At 33.9% G+C, this 25,408-nt stretch overlaps 4 protein-coding genes across 4 annotated transcripts; 2 read left to right on the top strand and 2 right to left on the bottom strand.

Moving 5' to 3' along the window:
* Positions 1–1,506, bottom strand: FA14DRAFT_184047 (uncharacterized protein; the record flags this gene model as incomplete). The annotated part of the gene is made up of 1 exon (XM_025501361.1): positions 1–1,506. A coding segment is annotated over one exon (1,506 nt), but the record flags the coding sequence as incomplete, so codon positions are not given.
* A 305-nt stretch (positions 1,507–1,811) lies between these two features.
* On the top strand, positions 1,812–3,867 carry FA14DRAFT_158911 (SET domain-containing protein; the record flags this gene model as incomplete). Its single annotated transcript, XM_025498009.1, has 2 exons — positions 1,812–3,683; positions 3,751–3,867. The coding sequence occupies 2 exons, from the start codon at positions 1,812–1,814 to the stop codon at positions 3,865–3,867; spliced, it is 1,989 nt and encodes a 662-aa protein (XP_025351571.1).
* A 444-nt stretch (positions 3,868–4,311) lies between these two features.
* On the bottom strand, positions 4,312–6,009 carry FA14DRAFT_128480 (Mur ligase; the record flags this gene model as incomplete). Its single annotated transcript, XM_025496863.1, has 1 exon — positions 4,312–6,009. One exon carries the CDS (start codon positions 6,007–6,009, stop codon positions 4,312–4,314), a length of 1,698 nt encoding a protein of 565 aa, XP_025351570.1.
* Positions 6,010–23,536: 17,527 nt separating this feature from the next.
* FA14DRAFT_169412 (kinase-like protein) lies at positions 23,537–25,018 on the top strand (the record flags this gene model as incomplete). The annotated part of the gene is made up of 6 exons (XM_025500206.1): positions 23,537–23,909; positions 23,955–24,064; positions 24,281–24,578; positions 24,668–24,802; positions 24,887–24,932; positions 24,967–25,018. 6 exons carry the CDS (start codon positions 23,537–23,539, stop codon positions 25,016–25,018), a joined length of 1,014 nt encoding a protein of 337 aa, XP_025351569.1.
* Positions 25,019–25,408: the final 390 nt, after the last annotated feature.

Below are 25,408 nucleotides of genomic sequence, written 5' to 3'. Positions count from 1 at the left end.
TGCTCGAGGAGAGAAGGCTACCAGAGGATATTGATCGCTCCCCATTGCAAACAGGTGGCCGTTGGAAACGCCCAAATAAGTTGCTTTGCTCCTTTCCAATACCGACTCCCTGGAAGAACGATCACCGATTCTTCCTAATCCGTGAGTTGAATACTTCGACCCTGCACCTATTCGGGAGAAGATATCATTCAATGTGCTCTTCGGATGCGGCAACAAGAGCGGCTGAAGGTAATCGTTCGAACTTGATGGAGAATTTGCGTAGACGACATCAAAGATCCCTGCTACAGTTGCGCCTAATTCACTGATCCATAAAGTGCGATCGTTCTTCTCGGTTGACTTCATGCTATGCTGAGACGAATCAAAGCACATGATTGAACTTTCTTCAGGCATTCCAATCATTGTTCGTTTATCTGGTGAGAATCCTCTCGAAAGCCAGAGCTCCGCGATATCACGATCGGCAGAATTAGGGGAAAAGGTACTGAAATGAAGCGTCTGTGACAAAGCAGGTCGACCGCGTAAGTGAATCGTGAGGGTATAATCGGTTCTGCCCATATATGCCCACTCTTTGGATCGATCGCTCTCGTCGCCACAATTTTGATCCTTGTTTTCATCATCGTCTTTTGAAGAACACCAAACACCACCGCTACTCTGCGACCCACCAAATACAGCGCCAATCTTTCCACTACGAACGTCTAATTCAACTAAAGACGTACTTTTATGTCCCACAAAGACTCGAGAGGCATCACCCGGAAAGGAGAACGGACTCAATTCGACCAACTGCGGTAATGTGAGCGGCAATTTAGACATTGACGTCTTTTTGTTGTGATATGGATCTATTCGATCTTCAAATGATATAGAGGATAACGTACTCAATACGTACACTTGACCACTTCCAGGTTCCACGACATACAGTCCAAGCTCTTGCAGCGCCTCCAAGGATGCTTTACCGGAAGTGCCATCAGTTTGACTTGATCCGGTTGAGGCTTGATCTCCTTCAGTCTCGATCAAAGGTAAATCGTTTACTAAATCGGAAAATGTTCTTTGCTTGGGACCGTACGATGTTCCTACCAAAGGGCTAAAGCCAACAGTATTCGCACTTTGGGTTGCATTACTGCGTTTCGTGCTCGGATTTGCTTCGGATCTAGGTGGTAAGGACCAAATAATTTTGCCGGTGTTTCGATCCAAACCATAAATTCCGCCTTCGATTGATGAAACGATGAGTAAATCACTCAAGATGAGATCATTTAGAGAGATCGCACTATTATCACCAATCGTTGATCCGGAATGAATTTGAAAGCGAGAAGAGGTTCCGCTTAGTCGATTGGCGTTGGAAAGGCCTCTTTTGGAAAATGCCAAAGCATTGGATGAATAAACTTTGTCTTGTTTGAATTCTCCGCTGGTCGGCTGAATTGCTTCGAAGAAGACGAAGAAGAACAAGAAGAAAATCATCCAAAAACGAGATGAGCATCCGTTAGGAAAGGCTTGATCTCTAGCCAAACTTGCCATCGTTCACAAATCAAAGCCAATTTTGGTCGAATCACATGCTCTAAAAGATTCGTGATGGCATCAAGGAAGTGGAAAAGGTGTTGTTGGTTAGGGATGTGAATGACTTTTGGCAAGGAAAGGTTATCTCTGCCAACATGCAAGTAAGCCTTTTAGCGTGCGCAACGCAATTTTGCAGGCACAAAAGCAGTGTTTTTCTTTCTTGCATGAAAATAAAGCTCTGCCATTGGCAACCAAGAAAACAAAAGGCCGTGCATGAAGCAAATGATCCCCCAACCCTTTTTACGATTCGATCGTCGTCATTCGAGATGAAAGATGAGACAACAACTAGCACAGTTCAACAAACAACTTTGCTAAAACAATCCACAGATGACGACCAAAGGAGAATATCAATCTTACTTGAATGGGCACACGAGAAGCACATCTGGATTCATGATGACATCATCATAGGTCGCATGGAGGAAATTAATATACCTGCTAATGAACAAAGCATAATAGCAAAAGGCGAGGGATACGGCATCTTTCTACGAAAAGACTCTGAGCCATTGATTGATCGGCAAATTCTGGTACTGGTGCCGAAACAAACGATTTTATCGGCAAAAACGTCTTCTTTATCGGCATTGATTAAGGGTGATCTTTTGTTCAACCACGATGCTGCGGCCGGTCTTCTACTTTCTACAGTTTTATTGCATGAATTCTTGCTTGGCGAGCAAGGACCTTGGTGGGGATATTTACAATCTATGCCTAAAAGTAGACCACAAAAAGAATGGGGTATCAGTCTACCGATGCACTGGAAGGAAGAAAGTGAGAATGAATGCTGGCGTTGGATCGAACATTGCGAATCAGGCAGGATGATCAAAAGGACAAATGATGATCCTAATGGTCTCTTGGAAGGAATTGGAATGAGCTTAGCAAGACTAAAGAAGTATTTCGATCAAAAACTTTTACCAATTTTATCCGAAGCACACCCACATTTGACAATGGACAGCATTTCAACGAAAGCGGCATTATGGAACGACTTCATAGGAATGCATTCACTCGTCAGTAGTCGGTCTTTCGTTGTGGATATGTATCATGGCTTAGCATTGGTGCCTGTTTCGGATATGTTCAATCATTCTGATGATGCAAACGTTCATTTTGAGGCAGATGAAGATGTTTGTGACGAATGCGGAGAATTGGGAATGTGTCCGCACAATGATGACCCTTTACCATCTTCAGCATATGGTCGACCTTCAGCTTTTTTACCTGCAGAAAGAGGTCCAAATTCGATCGATTGGAAGGCGCCCGAATGGTTAGATGGCCTGGAGACCGTTGATATGGTTGCGCAAGAACAAATCGATCGGGCAACCGAAGCGTTCAATACTTACGGTTTGATGTCAAATTCAGTTCTTTTGACAACGTATGGCTTCTGTTTGGATGATGAAACCGAATGGGAACGCTATGGATGGGAATGGAGGAATGAAGTGGAAATGAAAGAAATTTGCGCTGCATTCAAGCTACAAAAGGACAGCAAGAAGCGATATTTGGATAAGAATTTCGATGATCAGAATGACCGAACCGCATCAACTTTATACGATCGTTGGATAAAGGCTTTTGTGAGCTTTACAAACTTACCTCTACAATCATTCGCAGAGTTATATTTGTCGCCAATGGAGATCATACGAAATCAAAAAGATGAAAGCGAACCCGGCACGCCTTCATTGACCATGCCGATTACTTCTCCATTTCTTGCGCTTATGAGATCAGTGGCTTTGGAAGAACTTGACAGGCAAATTGAGCCGATCATGGAAGAGCAAGACTTGAGTCCCTCTTTGCAAACCTTTTTATCGCCACTATCTATGCATGACGGAAGCCGTGACCGATACCAGCCTTTATTCATAGATAAGGAAGGACAAGTCTCTTTACCACTATTCAGGATTGCTGTATTAGCATCGTACGTCAATGATAGTGATGAGTCTTTATCAGAGGCGAAGATTATTGGTGAATCTGAAAGATTATTGGATCACATCATTTTTATCTCTGAGACTAATGACGAATTCAACGAGTCGAAATGGTCAATTTCCGTGATCAAGATACTCAAAAATGCTCTACAATCCATTCTTGCATTGATTCAATCGCGAAGAATGAAGTTGTATATCACTCAAGGAAATCGACAAGAAGATGCCTTAAGGATCATAGAGGTAAGCTGAGCTGAAGCATTTTATAAATTGTCTATCTCACTGAAATATTGGAACCTTTTCTTTGCAGTCTGACAAACGAGGAAGCCTTCGAAGCGCCGTTTTACAGGCGTTTCAAGAAGCCAAGGCTCTTGACATTACTATTGATCGGGCTGCCGCTTATCTCCATCTGTTGAACGGTGTTTGATTCAACAGTGATGACGATTGAGTTTCTCAAAATTTACGGACCGCATCCACAGGCTTGTATAATCATTCGCGGTAGCTCGGTTCTCCTACATACCCTTCTTGTATAGCAGCGCTGCGCCGCCACACGCGTCCCCACAAGCAACATACTTACATAATATAGATTGCCGGTAAGCCAAGGCTAAAGGACCGTGAGTCGCGCTGGTGCCCACAGCTACAAAGATTACTGGTGCTATGAATTGAACATGTCGTTGAGGTATGTACATTGATCATTCCTAAAAAGAAGGATATATCATTTATGATCGTCTATTTCATAGCAACACTATATTCATTGATCTGATCATCCTTCAAAGCTTGTGTCTTGACTTCCATCATCTCCTCTTCTTTTCAAAAAAAAAAAAAAAAAAAAATTTCGACTCCTCAATTCATTAATCCATTCGAAGAAGTATCAACGCAATCGATGCACGTCTGAAACAAGATAAAGGCTTCCCGCAATAACAATCATATTTGGTACTTTATCATCAACTTTTCCATTACCACTTTGCGATGCCCATCGTAGAGCAGATGGTAGATCTTTCAACGTGATGGCCTCAATCACATCATCTTTGTTCTTGAAATGCCCAACGGCTTCTTCGGGCGCCATACATTGCACCCAAGGCATTCCCTCAACAGGTGTCGAAAAGGAAATCACCCCAACACGATGTTGAACTTGTACCTTTGATTGTCGAATGGAATGATCGTCGAGAGAAAGGCGTTCTGATGGAGTGCTTTTCTCGGTTGTCAGGTTTGTTGCCATTTGATCTATTGCTTTGCCGCGGGAAAATGCAAGAATCCAAGAAATCGTAATCGTTTTTCCTGCCGTAAAATTGGACAATGTATGCGCGTCGATGCATGCGTCGATATATTGACGCAAGGCGATCGCTGCTGCGGGGTTGTGAGCGCCATCTACCAGCGTCAGTATTTCAAATCGTTCGTCGTCGTCATCATCATCCATTTCCGTATCGCAAAATACGTCACGTGATATTGATTTCCATTCTGCTCTACCGGCTAAGTGACATGAAGCAACGCATTCTTCGATCAAATTCTTTGCCAACAAATTATCCCGCACTCCAAAAGCAATTCGAAGTCGTAATTCTTCATTCGCGTCACTGCCATCCACACCAAATCCGGATGGTGTTTCATCCCTTGCAATACTCCATAATGTTTGCAATGCCACAAAAGCACCCATCATGCAAGCTCTGGTTGCGGGTAGTCGAAGCGATGGCCCAGCGACGAGATGATCGCCTGTTTTTGCGCAAAAGTCGCCTTTTCGAATTCGAGAAGCATACATTATTGGCGAATATCGCAAATCGGCAGTAGTGTACGCTGGCCAAGAATCTGATCGATTGGGATCACTTTGGCCCAAAGTAAGCCAAGGTATTTTTGCTTGCGCAATTCTTGCATTTCGTTCCAAGGCCACTTTTCTGATCGATTCTACAATTTCTTGATCAGCTTTTAAAGCGCTAATCTCATGATCTTGAAAAGATATAATGCGAGTCGGATCTACTTTCTCATCGTCATCATCATGGAATTGCCTCCTTTGATCTGCGATGATGCACAGACCGTTCCTTTTGATTATTCCTGCTTTTTGACGCGCAATTTCAGTCAAAGTGTTTCCCAGTAATGCTTGATGGTCGAAATCGATCGCGGTTATCACACTTGCCAATACCTGCTCGTCATTAAACACATTTGTTGCGTCTAATGCGCCACCCATACCCACTTCGACAACCAAGATATCCGGCCTTCTCCCATCCTTGAGAAGATTCAAGGCGGTAAAAGTAGAAGCAGTCAAGACTTCAAATGGTGTGCATTTATTCGATTCTTCGCCATGTTCCTCAGCTTCAAGAACCATTTGTTTTGCTTCTCGCCATATCTCAAGATCAATAACGATTCCATCAATCTGACATGCATCACGTTCTTCGACAAGGTGCGGACTAGTAAACGTTCCCACCCTCAGACCAACCACGTTTTGCAGCAAAGAAGACAAATGACAGACTGTACTCCCTTTTGCGTTTGTTCCAGCGATATGGATGACCGGAAATCGAGTTTGAGGAGAATTCAGGCGGCAAAGTAAAGATTGAATACGTGCGAGTGATAGATCGATCATAGAATCATCACGTTTCATTTTGGCGTTGTCCATCGAATAAGGTCGTCTTGGACACGGAAACGTCAATGTGATCGAGGAACGAAAAGATGCGGTGATAATTGGCAAGATCTGGACCCGCAGCAGCATATGAAGCCTTAATAAAATTGGCTCATTCGCACCGTCCAAAGTCTTCCCAGCTCATTACAGCATGAAGCTGGAAATGAAGGAGGAAAGTATAAGAATAACCGATAATTAACATTGGATGTAAAAGGCTCATGGGCAACGCTCGCTCGGGCCTTCTCCAATCGCGGTTAATCCTTACCTACTGGACAATCTATTAGTCAGCTTATTCTCGGAGATAAGAAAAATCTATTTTTAGAAACTTAATATGTGTATGCTTCGTAGAGGGTTATTTTCTAAAAATAGAAGTCTTTAAAACAACTATAAAACAAAGTAGTGCAGCCTATAATTGGGTTATAGTAAGAAGCGTTTCTAGTCAAAGAATTGAGGTATTAGCTGACGCGCAAAATTTTATTTTCTTTTTGTGCGCATTAAAATGATATAATTTGTTGATTGAAACAAGGGGTCATTAACATATATCAAGTGCTACTGACTGTACAAATTGAAAAAGACACTATAAATATTTCTTGTACATAGGACAGACTTATACCCCTTACATTTATGCTTATGTAATCACAATCAAATACAAACACACGTATATGTGTTGAAATATGGCGGTTGTTCCCTGTACCGAAAATGTTCCGGACATTTTTGTAGTATAAGGGATTATTCCAACAATATGATTATGTGATCCGGTCGGATACGCACACTAATGATTATGAAATCACAGTCGGATACGCACAGTTTTGATTATGAAAGCACAGTTAAATACAAACACAAATGATTGTGTAATCGCGCTCGGTTACGCGTCTCTATCGTCTATAGTGATAAATTAGGCCTGAGTGGCACGCTGTATAAGTGCCCAGGCCTTTAAAAGGTAGGGGTTGTTACTATAAATAGAGTTCTACGCTCTCCACTAGGAATTGTTACTATAAATAGATTTCTACGCCCCCCACCTTAATCTGTTTTTCTCCTGAATTTTTTCAGCAAGAGTAAATAAAAGTATTAAATGGAACACACCATACCTTGACTCAATAAAAAGAACCAATAAATTCTGTCCGTACGAGAAGTGTAAAAAAATAGACGTGTTAATATACATATATACTTATTGTTAGAAGATAAGAACAAATAATTAGGCTTTCTGGTGCTAAAAAGCCTAGACTAAACATCTATATTTAGAGAATCTACAATAGTGGTATAGACAGAGACTTCGAGCTTTAGTAGACTAGATAGTATAAATAGAGCATAGAATCGTATACTTTAACAGCATTAAACTACTCTTTATTATTAGTTAGACCTTCAGAGCAATGTCTATAAGCAAAATAGACAGAAATAAACCTCCCTCTAGGATATTTATACGGCTATATTAGATAATATAATCACGCGTACAAGAATTTTTTATATAAGCATACGACGCATAAGAGTTTTCTAGATAAGTATACGCGTAAGGATTTTTTTGCATATAAGTTTTTTAGCTTATCACATACGTAAAGAGTTTTATATAAGCACGCGACGTATAAGAGCTTTTTAAATAATCACGCGCGCATAAGTTTCTTAGCGCATAAGTTTTTTAAATAATCACACACGCGTCTAGACAAGGCTGACTAATATACGTATAGGCTCAGTGAGCTTATACAATCAATCATCCGGGCTTATGTACGCTCTAAGCAGCGTCTCGTATCAATATTATTCGTATATATTTTTATAGTATAGTAGAATAGAACTTTTATAAGCTAAGATAACCGATAGACTAAGATTATTTTACACGCTTATAAGGTAAGAACGCTTATACAATTAATTATCTAACTCCGTATATACGCCCTAGAAGGTGATTCTATTATAGTATTTACTAAGTAGATAAATTATACTTACCTGGTAGACAACGAGTAGGTTATAGTATAGACTAAAAATATATATACTTCAGATACTATCTCCTTATCACTTAGTATATATTAACTCTTATTTCTAAAGGTAAAATATATATAAGATATACTTTTAAAAAGTAAATACCTTAAATCTAAAGATTTTATAGCTTAATAGTTAAGTATCTAAATTATATATTCCTTCTAAAAACTTCTTATATACATTAATTGAAAATTCACCTTTTTTCCTTATCTCCGAAGATTTATACTGACCCTATATATGATCTATTTTCCCGGCCCTTAACTCCGAGGGTGACTTAGCATAGCGGTTAATGGTATCACACTTTATTTCGTTATCGTTCTAACGCCACGTATAATCTTATATTATACAGCTTTCTAATATTATTAATATCACCTTTTTTTCCCTTTTATTACGTTTTACTGTCTCCAGGCGCTGTTTTCTGATAGTACGATATATTAATTAAGGTAAAGAAAAGTAGGTAAAATATATATATGATATCTGAGTATTTATATTTAATGATTAGGCTAATATAGTGTTGTAAAACGATGACATTCACAGAGAAGGTGAGAGAGGGTAAGGTACATACAGTGACAAAGGGTCTATGAGTTTGATGTATGCGTGCATAAATGCACGCAGGCTGTATCTGATCAGACTGATGTTGCGCCAATGAGGAAAACGTGACTCAGTTCGCATGCATGCGGCAAACTGAGCACGAGGTCAAGAATGTGCATATGCTAACATATAGGCACTAAATCTATAGATCGTTAGCCTTCGTAACGAATCAGGCGTTAAAGCGTGATACGGTATGATATAGTAAGTGACGCCTATACATATACCAGGCATACCGTATACGTTATATTCTAACACTTTAAAGTCCTACCAAAAAAAGACGTGTATATCGATATATACGGTAATCCTCTAAAGTCATACTAAAAAAGTCATACCAAAAAAGACGCGTATATTAATATACGGTATTTCTTTAAAGTCATATAAATAAGATAGGTATAAACGCACTATGATTATACAATCATATATTTACCCGACGGTGATTGTATAATCATAATTGTATGTAACTAGGGTTAGGTTTTAGAGAGGTAAACTCAAATCTACCTCCCCTACCTCCTACCTCCCGGTGGCGGGAGGTAGGAGATAGCTAGTATATATAGAGGCATAAATCAGGAATGTTCTTTATATATAGGTAAAGGTAAGTGAAATTATAGGTGTATACGTAAGGCGGGGGACACGTTTGCCTGCCGCACCACCTCTCTAGGGCGTGAAAAAAAAATTATATGCTTACCGCACCACCCCTCTAGGGCGTGAAAAAAGAATTTTTTCTTTTTATATAAAAAAAAATTTATGCGCCTACTGTACCCCCCTCTAGGGCGGGAAAAAATTAGCGCCTTTTACTACCTCCCTAGGAGGTAGTAAATTTACTACCTCCCTAGGAGGTAGTAAAATTTTACCTCCTATCTCCTATCTCCTTAAGAGGTAACCTCCCTAAAAAAAAACCTAACCCTATATATAACCGAGTATAATTATAGAATCATTAGTGTAGCCGACTATGATTATATAATTAAAGGTGTAGCCGACTGTTGGAATATAATGTATGCGGTACGCCCAGGACGTGTACAGGCGTCACTTGCCGTATCACGCCGTATTACGCCTAAACGCCTGATTCGCTACGAAGGCTAACGATCCATAGCTTTGGTGCCCAAATTAGCCTATATGTCAAATATAAATAGCTAGATATCACATATATATTTTACCTACTTTTCTTCACCTTATTTAATTATTATCATCTATCAGAAAACAGTGCCTGGAGACAGTAAAATGTAACACCGACCTTATGTTAGAATATAATATATACGGTACGCCTAGCATGTATACAGGCGTTACTTACCGTATCACGCCTTAAGGCCTGATTCGCCACGAAGGCTGACGATCTATATTTTTGGTACCTACTTTAGCCTAAATGTTAAATATAAATACTCAGATATCATATATATATTTTACCTACTTTTCTTTATCTCAATTAATATTTATTATACTATCAGAAAACAGCGCCTAGAGACAGTAAAATATAACACCTTAATTACATAATCATAATTGTATATAAGTAGGGTTAGGTTTTAAGGGTACCCTGAAATTTACCCTCCCTACCCCCTATCCCCCGCCACCAGGGGATAGAGGGTAGCTAGTATAGATAGAGGTAAAGTATACTTATATCAGTAAAAGTTAGCTTAGTTATTTAATATAAGTAAATATAAAAATTATATAAAAAAGTTTATATATATAAAACTTTTACTAGTAGGGAAGAAAAATTAAAATTTTAGTGCCTTTTACTATCCTCTTAAAGGGTAGTAAAATTTTTACCTCCTATACTTTATCTCCTATCTTCTAGAGGGGTAACCCCTCTCTCCCTAGAAAAAAAAAACCTAATCTTATATGAGATACCGCCTAGAGTATATATAAGCTTACTAAGCCTATATATATTAGTCAGTTTTATCTAGATATATATATGATTATTAAAAAAACTTATATGCTAAGAAACTTATACATATATGATTATTTAAAAAGTTCTTGTATATCGTATGCTTATATAAAAACTTTTTATATGTATAATAAGCTAAAAAACTTATATATAAAAAATCTTTATACGTATACTAACACGTCTATTTTTTATACTTCTCGTACAGATAGAATTTGTTAGTTTTTTTTACTGAGTCAAGGTATGGTATATTTAATTTGATGTTTTTTTTGCTGTTGCTGAAAAAATTTAGAAAAAAAAAAAGATGAAATGCGTTTAGAGCGTAGAAATCTATTTATAGTAACAATTCCTAGCGGAGAGCGTAGAACTCTATTTATAGTAACAACCCCTACCTTTCAAAGGCCAAGGCACTTATACAGCGTGCTACTCAGGCCTAATTTATCATTATAGACGATAGAGGCACTTATGAAAGTATGATAATCAGATTAATATACCGATGAAAGAGTGATAATCAGGCTAATATATAGATGAAAGTATAATATCGAGGTTAATATATAAAGAATCCTAACTATTCTATATATAGTAAATGTTAAAAGAAATCTACCTTATATCATGAAGGGCGGGAGCGGAAAAAACCTGTGAATCACTAGTTGATCAGTACTGTACACGCGTATGAATAAACCTTTTTCTACTATACGCTATCATTGTAGACGCGTCGCCCCACGTACACCCTAGAGTAAACTTTCGAGGATTACCGCGTACATCGATATACACGTCTTTTTTTAGTGGGACTTTAAAGTATTAGAATATGTATTCGCCACACAAACGGAACTGGCCCACGGAACCCACGGAACTCAGGCACTAGACAAGTGTACGCGTCCAGGGCGTGCGCGCGCGCCCTGGAGGGGGGGCGGGCGGTAGGGATTAGGTAAGTAAATCACTTGCGCGTTCGAATTTCACTAAGTCAACTAAGCCAACTAATTGAACAGACGATCGTTTCGATCATCATACTTACACACACACACACACACACACACATACACACACACACACACACACACATACACACATGTAAAATATGAGATGAACTAATGACATTTGATTGATTGAAACTAAGTGAACTAATGATATTTGAATGATTAAAACTACTAAGTGAACTAAATGAATGAATTGATTAAGCTAAGTGAACTAAGTGAATTTCGAAAGTCTTATACAAACACATATAAATGAAATAGAAAAAATCAATGGAATTAAGAAGAAAATGGAGAAGGCGGTTGTCTAAGTGGGTTTCGTGGATCATATAGGGGGGTTCGTGATCTTATGCGGGTTTATGAACTTGGGCTAGTAGGGGGAGGAGAAAGAGAACGACGAGGAGGAGAAAGAGAACGATAAGGAGAAAAAGATAGACGATAAGTTTGAGTATTAGGAGGAGGAGTAAAACGATGAAAGTTAGTAGGATAAGGAGGAGGAGGAGGAGGAGGAGGAGGAAGAAGAGGGTAAAGGATCTATTCTTTATCTTAACGAAGATATTGATTAACGATATCGATTAAAGTTTTATAGCTTTAATCGTGAGGATATTATATACCGACTTATAAAATAAGTCTCTTTCTTACTTCCTCGATCGTATAGACTCTAGGTACCGAACGACTGATTCTATTATAGGCGTTTATATAAATTTCGTATGTCTTATCGATCGGAACGATCGAACTTGATCGTAGGTTTACGATCGGTATACTCGGAGCGATCGAATAACTAGCCGCGGGTATCTTTCTTAATTACCTTTAGGCTACCTTATATCGCTCTTATATTATATTTTAGATATATCTATTCTCTATATCAAAATATAAAAGATCGTCTAAATTTATATTATATCTTTTATCGCTAATATCACTTATATTATTTATAAAATAATAAATATATTTAATTATTTTTTTACCTGCTTCTCTAATAGTTACTAAGTAATCCTTACTTACTAGATACTTAAGATACTTTTTATCGTTAATTTATTTAATCTTAAATATTTTATTTCTTATAATTCTATTTATCTCTTAAACTTTATAGCTAGGAACGGTAGGAATATCTTTTTAAGAAAGAAAATTTAGAGTTAGTCACGATTATAAATCTAATATATCGATCGATATATTAATAAACTTACCGGTATAGCTTTACTACTAGCCTTACTACCGTCTCTACCACTATATAGCTATCGAGATATATTTAAAGCCCTTAAAGGTTTTTAAGTATCTTTCCCTCTTACTATCTTAAAGAAAGTTAAAAGGAGGAATAAGAGATAAGGTAAAAAGGAATAAAGCTAACTACCTTTTTTATATATCTTTTAATTAAACTTATAATATTATATTTAAGTATAATATTAGTATAAAAATAAAGGTAGAGTCTTCTTTATAATATATAGACTTACCTTTTTATAATATAGTATATCTATCTTCTTATAATATATATTTATTATAGGTAATCTAGATTAATTAAAGGGACTATAGATAATCTAGATTAGTTAAAAGGATAGTCTTTAAATATATAATATATCTAAAAATATATAATTAACTAAGAGGATATAATAGGAAAAAAGGTATCTATTTATTTAGAGGATAGCCGATCGTGGTAAAAGGAAGTCTATTAATAAATATCTAATTTACAGATCTTCTTTATATAGTCTTCTCTCTATATATATTTATTGATATATATATAAAGTAGAAAGAAGTAGAGCGGCCTATACTTATTTATTAAAAAAAGAGTAGCGATTTAACTTAATCAGTCTAATCGTATAAATCGATAACGATTATATTATTTATATAATTTATAGTAAACGAGTTATACCGATCGATCTGATAGTATAATATAATTTAATAGTAGATAAATAATATTAATTTAAGAGATAACTATTTATATTTTTTATTTATTAAGTATTATACTATATATTTAGTATTTAAACGATCATCGTTATCAGAATTATCAGTGAAATAATATATATTTTATACCTTCTTTTACTATAGATTATTTTTATATTATAGATTTATATTTTACTAGATATATTCTTTAATATTAATTTCTTTATCTATATTTCTTTTCTCTTATAGCCTATATAAGATAATTATAGATTACTGATTTTCTTCTTTCTTTAAATCTTTTACGATCTTTTAATACTTTTTAAATTTTAAATAGACCTTATCTTCTATTCTATAAAATAGTTTATTTAGTAAAATAGTATCGTTTCCTTTTAGTTTAAACTATAAAGATACGATCTTATTATAAGAAAGATTTATATTATATATTATTCTTATATTCTTATTCGATTCCTAGTAAGTAATCTTCTCTTTTAATATTAATTATCTCTATTTATTTAATAATTAGATAAATTTATATCTAGATAGCTGATATTCGATAAAAGTAACCTATATATAGGTTAGTAAAGGTTTTAAATAATATATTATAGAGATAATCTTTTATTTAGAATTAAAAATACTTTATCTTTATAACCGATCACAGTAAGTTAGTTCTTAATCGTTATAATCGTTAAGATCGAATCTATATTCGGTAACGATTATCTCGATCTTATCGATCGTTTTTAAAAGGGCTAGTATATATATAGTAAGAGATTTAAATTTAATATAAATTAATAAATATATCTTTTATACTTTTTCTTCTATATACTAATAGAAGTTTCTCACTCTATTAGATCTTTAGTAGATTATACTAGTAATATCTAAATAGTCTTAGTCGGTTAAATAAAGTATATTATACTCTAATATTAATTAATATTTTCTTTATTTATACTATTAAGGAATAGTAGAAGTTTTATATATTCTTCTAAAGTACTATAAGAGAGTATTTCTTTAACTTTAATAGTTATTTATATTTTTATTTAAAATAGATTTCTTCTTAATATTTAAGATATCTAGAAATAAATTCTTATAGAACTTATATAGAAGTATATTATACTTCTAAAAAAATATTAGAGAAGCTATCTTTATTATCTTAACTATAAAGAGCTCTAAATATATAATCCTCTTAGATTTAGCTAAGTTATTAAAGCTATACCTTTATCAGAGTCGCTTAAATAAGTTATAATATTATTTCTATACCTCTTTAAAAGAGTATATAAAAGACGATATCCTATACTCTAAGTTTAATTTTAATTATCGTTTAAAAGTATAATACTCTTTATAGGTAGCTATATCCTCGAGAAGATAGCTACGATAGAACTTCTTATTATTATCGGTAAATTTAATATACTTCTTTTTACCGAGAGAAGATATTAAGGAAATATAGAGATAATAGTAAAAGGTTAAAAGGTAAACTTTATTATATATTTCTTTTATCTTTTCTTTATACTTTATACTAATTAAAAGTTATACTGATAGATACTTTAATAGTATATATATAAGATATATAATTATACTTTTAATATATAAGCTACTATATATATATATTAGAAATATAATTATATATTTACTAAATATAAATATATCTTAGAATACTTAAAGTATAATTATACTTTTAATATTTATTCTATAGTTTCGATAATATCGATCTTAAATTCTATTATACCGATCGTTAGTTCTATAGTACCGATCGTAAGGTTTATAGGTTCTAGCTAAAGTAAAGAATACTATTATTAAAACTATATTTCTTATTAGATAAATAATTGTTCTTACTGAAGTAAAGAATACTATTACTAAAGCTTTATTTCTTATTTAACGAATAACTACTCTTACCGTTTAATTATAAATAAAGCTAGTTAATAGTAAGTAAGTATCTAGATTATATAGAATTATTTATCGAAAAGCTTATATAAGAAATTTAAAATCTTTAATTATATTTATATTAGATAATAAGAAATTAAACGATAACGATAATAAAAATAATAAGGATTAATATCTTTTAAGTCTAATTAAAAAAAAATATAATAAAGGATATTATATTAATAGTAAAGAGAAACTATTAATAAGTAAATCTATATTAAATAGCGATTTAGACTCTGATAAGACTATTTAAGACTAGATACTAAAATAATTATAGAGTAAATTATCGCGATTCAGTAAAGAGTAAAACGATATTAAATAGATCTTATAATTATAGAAAATATATTATAAATATAATAAAAATATATATATAATATCGATACTATTATTACTATCGATTATATTATTAAGTACTATCGCTATTAATAGAATCGCTATTATCGAAAAGCTTATATATATATTATATTAAAGTAATTATTCTTTTATTTATTATTATTAGTTATAATAGTATATACTTTATATATTTTAATAATTCTCTTATAAGGCTTTAATAGGTTTTATAAGTTCTTCTATCTCGTTTAAGCTTCCTAAACTAGGTTCTATTATTTAATTATATCTTTATTATAAATTTTAAAATAATATATAATTTAATTCTAGAACGATTATATTCTATAAGAAGAAAACTATAATAAAGTTAAATAAATATACCGGTTTTCTTCCTACCGGTTTTCTTCTTATAGAATATAAATATTCTAAAATTAAATTATATATTACCTTAAAATTCGTAATAAGGAAAAACCGGTAAGAAGAAAACCGGTATATTTATTTAACTTTATTATAATCTATTTCTCTATATCAAAAAGGTAATTAGCTTTTATAGATACCTTCTTTAAATAACTATAAGTTTAAAGGAAAATTAAAATCTATATTTAAAATCTAAATTAAATATTAAATAACTATCTTCTATTATTCTTATAGCTATAATCTTTTCGACCGATAATTCTTATAATAGTATTAATCTATAATAATATATTATAACTTTATATATAATAGTCTTATATTATTCTTCTAGAATATCTTTTATTTTAACTATTTAAAGATCGAATCCTATATATATATAGGCTAGATCAATCGTCTTACTTATATATTTATATTTTATACTTCTACTAGTTTAAAGAAATTATTTATATTATATATATCTTATATAGAAAGGTTATAAACCTAAATAGAATTTATAAGAGCTATTAGAATATCTAAAAGGATATCTAGAGATATTTAAAAAGTATAATAATAGGCTAGAGTAAGAGCGTATATAGTATAATAAAATTATTTATACTATATATGCTCTTACTCTAGCCTATCATTATACTTTTTAAATATCTCTAGATATCCTTCTAGATATTCTAATAGCTCTTATAAATCCTTTCTATGTAAGTACCCTTTCTATATAAGTAAATAATGTAAATTCCTTTCTTTTCCTATGTAATTCAGTTAATAATCTAGAATTACTTTTACTTTATATAGTTTATCAGGATTATCTAATCATATTGTTGGGATATGACGTATACGGTACGCCTGGCACGTGTACAGGCGTCACTTGCCGTATCACGCCGTATCACGCCTTAACGCCTGTTCCGCCACAAAGGCTGACGAACCACAGTCTTGGTGCCCATAATTAGCCCATTTGTCAATTATAAATAGTCTTATATCACATGTAAATTCTACCCACCCTTCTCTACCTCACAAATTTATTATTATTATTCAGAAAGCAGTGCCTGGAGACTACAAAACGTAACACATATCATTAAGTACTATCGCTACTATTAGAATTACTACCGTTTTATAAGTGTAAGTACTTTCGTTCTTATACCTTATATACCGCTATCTTTCTCTAGAATTCTTTAAGTATTATATTTTTATTAATAGTATAGAACTTCTTAAACTCTTTAATACTATTAAGTCTTTTAATTTTATCTATTATCCTTTTTTATTTATAATAACTATTATAATTCTTAAGAGTACTACCTTTTAACTTTATAATCTAAGATATAGATTAATCTATTATTAGTAGACTATTACTATTACCTTTATACTATAGTTTATAAATATCTTCTAGTATTCTAGCTCTTAGAATAACTAATAAGAAAGATTCTTTTTATCGTATAATAGATTGGTCTTAAAGAATATTCCTATAAGGCTATAATATACGATCAGAAACCTAGGTTTAAATCGATAGAGTCGTTTACACCGATAAGGTAGATTGATCGGTATATTCGATTCGATCTATAGATACTAGGTTTAAAGAAAAAGCTAATATTAGTACTAACTAAAAAGTAAGATAATCGTTATATAGTTTTCTAATTACTGATTCTAATATTCTTATTAACCAATTAAATAAAGAATAATCCTTTTTTAAATATATAATTAATATCTCGATCATATAAACCTTTCTAATAACCTTTTTATCGATATAATCTTTTATATTATTTTTAATCTCTTCTATTCTTTAATTAATATAAAGATAAAGGTCTTTTATCTATAATTAGTTTATATATAATTAATATACTTAATATACTTTATTATTATTATAATTTCTATAATAATTTTCTACTTATTCCTTACTTTATAAGATATATTATAAAAGAATATCTAGATTATTCTCTTTTATAGCTTATCCTCTCTACTATTTTATAAGTTATATCAGAGGGTAAATATCGTTAAACTTATAGAAATTAATAAACCGATCTTATACCCTATCTCTATAAAAGAAATAAGTCTTAAAGCTTAAGTTTAATAAGCCTACCGAATTAAAGATTTATTTTATAATTAGATCTTTAAAAATAAGTTTAGAGATTTTATTTAATAATAAAGGTTGATAGGGTATTTAATAGGACGCTCGCTCTAATATACTAGTAAATCGGTATAAACGATCTATTAGTATTTACGATCGTTATATTCGATCTATTCGTAGATTTAATATAGAAAATCGGCTATCTATTCCTAATAGATAAAATACTAAATTAGTCTTTTTAGATAGTATACTATTATTTAATAATATCTAATAGCTATACTATTAAGGTATAGCTCTTATAAGATCAGTTAAAAAGTATCCTGGTAAAATAAATAAATAATAATCGTTCCTTTTATATAGATCTATCTAATTTATCTTATAGAATATTAAGATAACTTTAATATATTAATTTCTAATATAAAGAAAAGTAAATAATATATAATTTAGATTATCTTAGGTAAGAAGAGTTAATTCTTTATTTCTTATCTATAGAAGATAATCTAAAATTATAAAGTATTTAATAAATTCTAATTTACTCTACTCTTGATTAACCGTATTTAAGGTATACTTCTCTTTAATTATATCGATCTTTTTATTAATTTTCTTTAAGATAAGATTAAGTAAATTATATATTATTTCTTCTATTTATCTAGAGATTAGATAGGCTAAGATTACCCTTTTAACTATAGTCTTTTATTTCGCTTTATAAGAGATAGCTTTTAACAGTAATCTACTTTTATATTTTCTAGTATCTATATTTACTTTCTATAGAATACTACTCTTAGTATCTATAAGTAAATAGTATTTAAAATAATCGTTTAAAACAGAATATATATACCTATACTTTTAAGTATTATAAAAGAGCTTTTAATCATCTTCCTTATTCTTTAGATTAGTAAGATAGTTAATATATATATTAATATATTATAGTGTTTATAACGATAGATATATTAGAGTATTATAATAATCTTTTTTTCGCTAACTATCTAAATAGATCTAATTATAGAATTATATTATCTTACTTCTATAAGCTTAAATCGTCTTAGCCGTAAGATATCTTAAAACAGTTTAATCCTTATATATATTATATATTATCTTAAGTTATTCTTTATTATCTCTAAATCTATCGATGGTTCTACTAGTCTTATTAATTATCTTAATACTATTTACTGATATAAGAGTACTAGCTTTAATATTATTATAGGTGGTATATATCTCTCTCTTATTATTTTATATAATTTCTTCTTTAATTAAATCGATATCGATAGGAGGATTAGTCTTATTATCTAAATAAATATCTTTATCGTTATCTATAATTAATAAAATAGGTCTAATAAAATATTCTTTATTAAATATAACTTATTTTTATATTTTTTATTATTATTTATTATTTTATTAATTAATATTTTTCTGTTTTTATTATACCGATCGACCTAGTCGAATTTAAGTATTACTAGGATCACTATAATCGGTAGATAAAATATTTATAATTATAGTATTAGGTATATCAGTAAGGTCTAATGAAATTAGTATTTTTATCTTTCTTTTTACGATATTTTACTGTATATTTAATTATAATAGTATTAACTATATAATTATATAAGTAGCTTAAAATGTAACTTAAGATAGTAGAGGGTGGTAGGGTAAAAATTTCTATATATATATATATTACTTACCTTTTATAAGAAAAGTTCTATTTCAGTAAGAGAAAATTTTAACCCCTTACTTTTTATTATATTATATAAAAAATTTTTCAGGCGTTATCGCGCTTGTTCCCGCTTAAAGAACAAAATAGAAAATTTTATCTAATAAAACGGAATAAGAAAAGTTCCGTCACGGAACTTTTTATGGTACAGTAGGATTCTACCTAAACATACTAAGTTTACTAAAGATCAGGCAGTTCAACAGTAAACGCGTCTATCGGTACGATCGTATTTCACGCTCTCTACAGGGCGTACACGTGCGCGTACGTTACATGGGTTCCGTTTAGGGTAGAATATAATGTATACGGTACGCCTAGCATATATACAGGCGTTACTTACTGTATCATATGAATACTGTATCACGTCTTAACGCTTAATTCGCTATGAAGGCTAACGATCTATAGTTTTAGTGCCTATATTAGCCTAATCATTAAATATAAATACTTAGATATTATATATATATTTTACCTACTTTTCTTTACCTTAATTAATATTATCATACTATTAGAAAACAGCGCCTAAGATAGTAAAATGTAATATAAGCTTATATAAGAAATCATTGTTTAAGTCTTATGCTTATATTCTATTTATATGTTCTAATGGCTGTACGTGACACTTATTTATATCTGTGGCACGTACGACTCACAGCTGTCCCCTGGTCACTCAGTATATGTTAGCTCTTATATCCGAATATATATATATACGATAGATATTTTTAAGAAGTAAGCGTCTTAACTCTAGAGGTTTGATAGTCTAGCGATTAAGTATATAAGTTATATGTTCTATCTACCGATATTTAATTTTTGTAATAAGTAGTAATAATATATTCTAATCTTATAAAGATCACCTTTTTTTTCTTATCTCCGAAATTCTATACTAACCTATCTATTTTCTACTTTCTCAGCCTTTAATTTCGAGAGCGACTTAGTATAGTAGTTAGTATTATTACTTACTTTTTCGTTATCGTTTTAATAACCTTTTATAATATAGTATTCGAATCTTATAAAGACTACCTTTCTTTCCTCTTTTTCTTATCTCTAAGGTTTTCTACTATCCTTATATATAATCTACTTTCTCGGTCTTTAACCTTAAAGATAACTTAGTATAGCGGTTAATAGTATTCTACTCTCTTTTATTATCGTTCTAATACTATATATAACTTTATAGAAAATAATATTCTAATCTTTATAAGAATAATTCTAAAGTTAGATTTTAAAGAGATAAAATAATTTTTATCTCTTAGAGAGGTAGGAGGTTAAAGGATAGAAGATAAAAGATAGTTAATATATAGAGAGATAGGAATAAAGGATACTTTTTATATATTAGATAGATAAAGAAAATATATAATATATAATATCATTTTTATAAAGATATCTTTATCTAAACTTGATTTATTAAGAATAATATCTAAAATACTTATTTATAATATTAATAATAAATAAAAACAATAAATTATTAATATAAAAACTATTTAAAAACTTTAAATAGAAAATAATAATAATATATAGTATAATTAAGATAATAGTTATAAAATTTATATATTTCTTCTTGTTCTTCTTCGTCTTCTTCGAAGCAATTCAGCCGACCAGCGGAGAATTCAAACAAGACAAAATTTATTCATCTAATGCTTTGGCATTTTCCAAAAGAGGCCTTTCTAACGCCAATCATATCTCATCTTGAGTGATTTACTCATCGTTTCATCAATCGAAGGCGGAATTTATGGTTTGAATCGAAACACGGGTAAAGTTATTTGGTCCTTACCACCTAGATCCGAAGCAAATTCTAGCACGAAACGCAGTAATGCAACCCAAAATACGAATACTGTTGGCTTTAGCCCTTTGGTAGGAACATCGTACGGTCCCAAGCAAAGAACATTTTCCGATAAAGTAAACGATTTACCTTCGATCGAGACTGAAGGAGATCAAGCCTCAACCGGATCAAGTCAAATTGATGGCGCTTCCGGTAAAGCATCCTTGGAGGCGCTGCAAGAGCGTGGACTGTATGTCGTGGAACCTGGAAGTGGTCAAGTGTACGTATTGAGTACGTTATCCTCTATATCATTTGATGATCGAATAGATCCATATCACAACAAAAAGACGTCAATGTCTAAATTGCCGCTCACATTACCGCAATTGGTCGAATTGAGTCCGTTCTCCTTTCCGGGTGATGCCTCTCGAGTCTTTGTGGGACATAAAAGTACGTCTTTAGTTGAATTAGACGTTCGTAGTGGAAAGATTGGCGCTGTGTTTGGTGGGTCGCAGAGTAGCGGTGGTGTTTGGTGTTCTTCAAAAGACGATGATGAAAGCAAGGATCAAAATTGTGGCGACGAGAGCGATCGATCCAAAGAGTGGGTATATATAAGCAGAGCCGATGATATTCTCACGGTTCACTTACGCGGTCGACCTGCTTTGTCACAGACGCTTCATTTCAGTACCTTTTCCCCTAATTCTGCCGATCGTGATATCGCAGAGCTCTGGCTTTCGAGAGGATTCTTACCAGATAAACGAACAATGATTGGAATGCCCGAAGAAAGTCCAATCGTGTGCTTTGATTCGTCTCAGCATAGCATGAAGTCAACCGAACAGAACGATCGCGCTTTATGGACCAGTGAACTAGTCGTAACTGTAGCAGGGATCGTTGATGTCGTCTACGCAAATTCTCCATCAAGTTCGAACGATTACCTTCAGCCGTTCTTGTTACCGTATCCGAAGAGCACATTGAATAATATCTTCTCCCGAATAGGTGCAGGGTCGGAATATTCAACTCAAGGGTTAGGAAGAGTCCGTGATCGTAGGAGTCGGTATTGGAAAGGAGCAAAGCAACTTATTTGGGCGTTTCCAACGGCCACCTGTTTGCAATGGGGAGCGATCAATATCCTCTGGTAGCCTTCTCTCCTCGAGCACCTGCAGGCATCGGTGCGAGCGATGATACTCATCACGATGATTTCAGTCATAGATCGTGCTCTGCTTCAGGCTGTTTGCTTGGCTCTTACGATTTGTAGGGGAATGCCTATGATGATCTGGGAGCTGATGAATTGCTTGGCCTTGGTCCGGGTCATGCTCCGCTTTTAGGAATCGAAGATGGCTTTACAAAGAACGGCCAAGAAACCTCTCGAACGAAAAGGCTCGAGAATCACGTCCGAGCAAAAGAGCTGAAGGACGCATCATCTTCATGGTCCTCTCCCACCGTAGTGACCACGCAAATCGCTATCCTCTTCTTCTTTGCAGTTTTTCGTGGATTGTTGTACATCGGAAGTGTGGAATATAGACGACAAAGTGCTGTTGAGGTTAGCCAAATGGTGAAGAATATGGCCTGACAGTCTGTTCCTCATACCCATGTGTCGCCATCCGTTATATCAATTGGCGGAAAAAAGGTAACCTTTGCCGAGACAGCTCCTGACAAGCCGCTTACCAGTGAACAAGATCCCTTTTCAGAATGTTCGAGCTCGGCCATCGATCAAAATGTCATTTCAAACACTACGTTGGGCGAAGCAAGTGTATCCGCCGCAACGAAAAGGCGAAGACACGGAAAGAGAGCCGGCAATGCTTTTGCTCAACGTGAATCCAAAAAAAGTGACAGAGAAGGAAGATGCGGTCGATGTTGAAAAAGATAGCGGAAGTGTGGATGGTAAAGAAAAGTATACCGCCGGTATGGGAAGCTCTGCGCTTCAAGAAGAAGAAGAGAAAACGTCTAAGTTGTCGAAAAGACAATTGCAAACGTTGCTGGCCCTGTCACCTTGGAAGCGGATGGAGGATCGAAAGTTGCTTTAGGCGACGGTTCGATAGGAGTCATCTGTGATCCGATGAATCGATCATTGATCATCTCTGATGAGATCCTGGGATATGGCTCCTCCGGCACGATCGTTTTCAAGGGGAATTTCCAAGGTTGTGCAGTAGCTGTAAAGAGGCTATTGAGAGATTTCGTTGATGTTGCGTCCAAGGAGGTCTCGTTGTTGGAGTCTGCTGACAATCATGCAAACGTAATCCGATACTTTTACAAAGAGGTGACCGATTCATTCTTGTATATCGCCTTGGAATTGTGCCCTGCAAATCTTGCCGAAGTTATTGAGAAGCCAAACGAGAATCAATCTTTGAGCGCCATTCTAAAACCGAAAAAAGCACTCTCGCAAATTGCTTCAGGTTTACAGTACCTTCACTCCCTTTCAATCGTTCATCGTGATATCAAGCCATAAAACATTTTGGTTTCACAAACTTCAAAAGGGGAATTGAAGATGCTCTCGTCAGATTTTGGGCTTTCAAAAAGGCTCGACGGAGTTGCACAAACGAGCTTCAGTCAAACAGTCAACAATCCCGGAGGAGCTTTTGCTGGCGTGCTCCAGAGATCTTGCGTGGTGATGTCAACCTAAATGCAGGTGCTGATACTTGCGATAGTACTTCGTCCTTCACTTCCGTAAGCGATCAAGAAAACGGTGGCGAGTCAAAGCGTTCAGAAGATCGGAAACGATTGACAAGAGCAATCGACATTTTTGCATTAGGGTGCTTGATGTATTACGAATGGCGATCATCCTTTTGGCTCGCGCTTTGAGAGGGAGGTGAACATCTTGCGACGATCGATAGACCTTCAACGTTTGGCATTTGCTCAGGCTCATGTTTGGTCATTACACAGATCAAATGTTGAGCTTCATGTCCCTCTTCTCCCAATCCATCCAAATACCTTGAAGATTTTGTCGCATCCATACTTTTGGGACTCTTATCGTAGGTTATCCTTCTTGCAGGACGCAAGTGATCGATTTGATATTATGGAGCGTGATCCTCCAGTCGCTCCCCTCGTCCTCGTGACACTGGAGGCGAATGCAGTGGACATTGTTGGAAATGATTGGCATCGTCGACTGGATTGACATCGTTGATTGGATTGGCATCGTTGATTGGGTTGGCATCGTTGATTGGATTGACATCGTCGATTGGTTGGCAAGGGATGGAAGACTTGAACAAGAGAAGGAAATACGACCCAAAAAAGCATTGCCGCTCTCTTACGTGCAATTCGAAACAAGAAAGTCACATACACGATTTGCCCCATAATGTGAAGAGACTCATCACAATCGCAGACGGTGGGGAAGTGACGACTAGCATAGAAAGTGGTTATGCAACCTGCGGAATCAGGTATTCTGGCGCCAACGTCACGTCACATCAAGTGCAATTGCTGTCCGATGGCTTCTTGACCTACTTTACTTCAAGAACGTATGGAAGTAGTGGATTCTTGTCCGATTCTGAGATCTGAATCTTCCTTTGTGGTGGCCTTCGAGCCTTTTTCCGATGAGATTTGACGACGGGAAGCAGAAAGACGTTGTCCTGATGTATTTGTATAGAGCAATGCATATTTTGTACCTACTCCTTTTGGACCTTGTATGTGTACGCCTGGATTGTCGAGACGATCTGGTGTGAAAATCTTGTCATATGCGGCCTGGTTGGATAATCGCTCCCATACTACTGCATCTGACGAACGTTGAGTTGGGGAATCCGAAGCGAATTATCGTGAACAATATCGAGATTCGAATCGATCGATTTGACGAGTGAAGGCGTTCCATGTCCATTACTGTATCGAGCTAGCTGTGTGCTGTGAGGGAAAAGAAAGGCAGAGAACTATCTATATAAATTCTCAATAAAGAGAACCCTCCACCATCTGTCGAGCTTGTTGCACGATGTTTCCATGGGCT

Source organism: Meira miltonrushii (genome assembly GCF_003144205.1).
Source record: "Meira miltonrushii strain MCA 3882 unplaced genomic scaffold FA14scaffold_13, whole genome shotgun sequence".
Classification (NCBI taxonomy): domain Eukaryota; kingdom Fungi; phylum Basidiomycota; class Exobasidiomycetes; order Exobasidiales; family Brachybasidiaceae; genus Meira; species Meira miltonrushii.
This window is presented reverse-complemented; position numbering and strand designations above follow the sequence as displayed.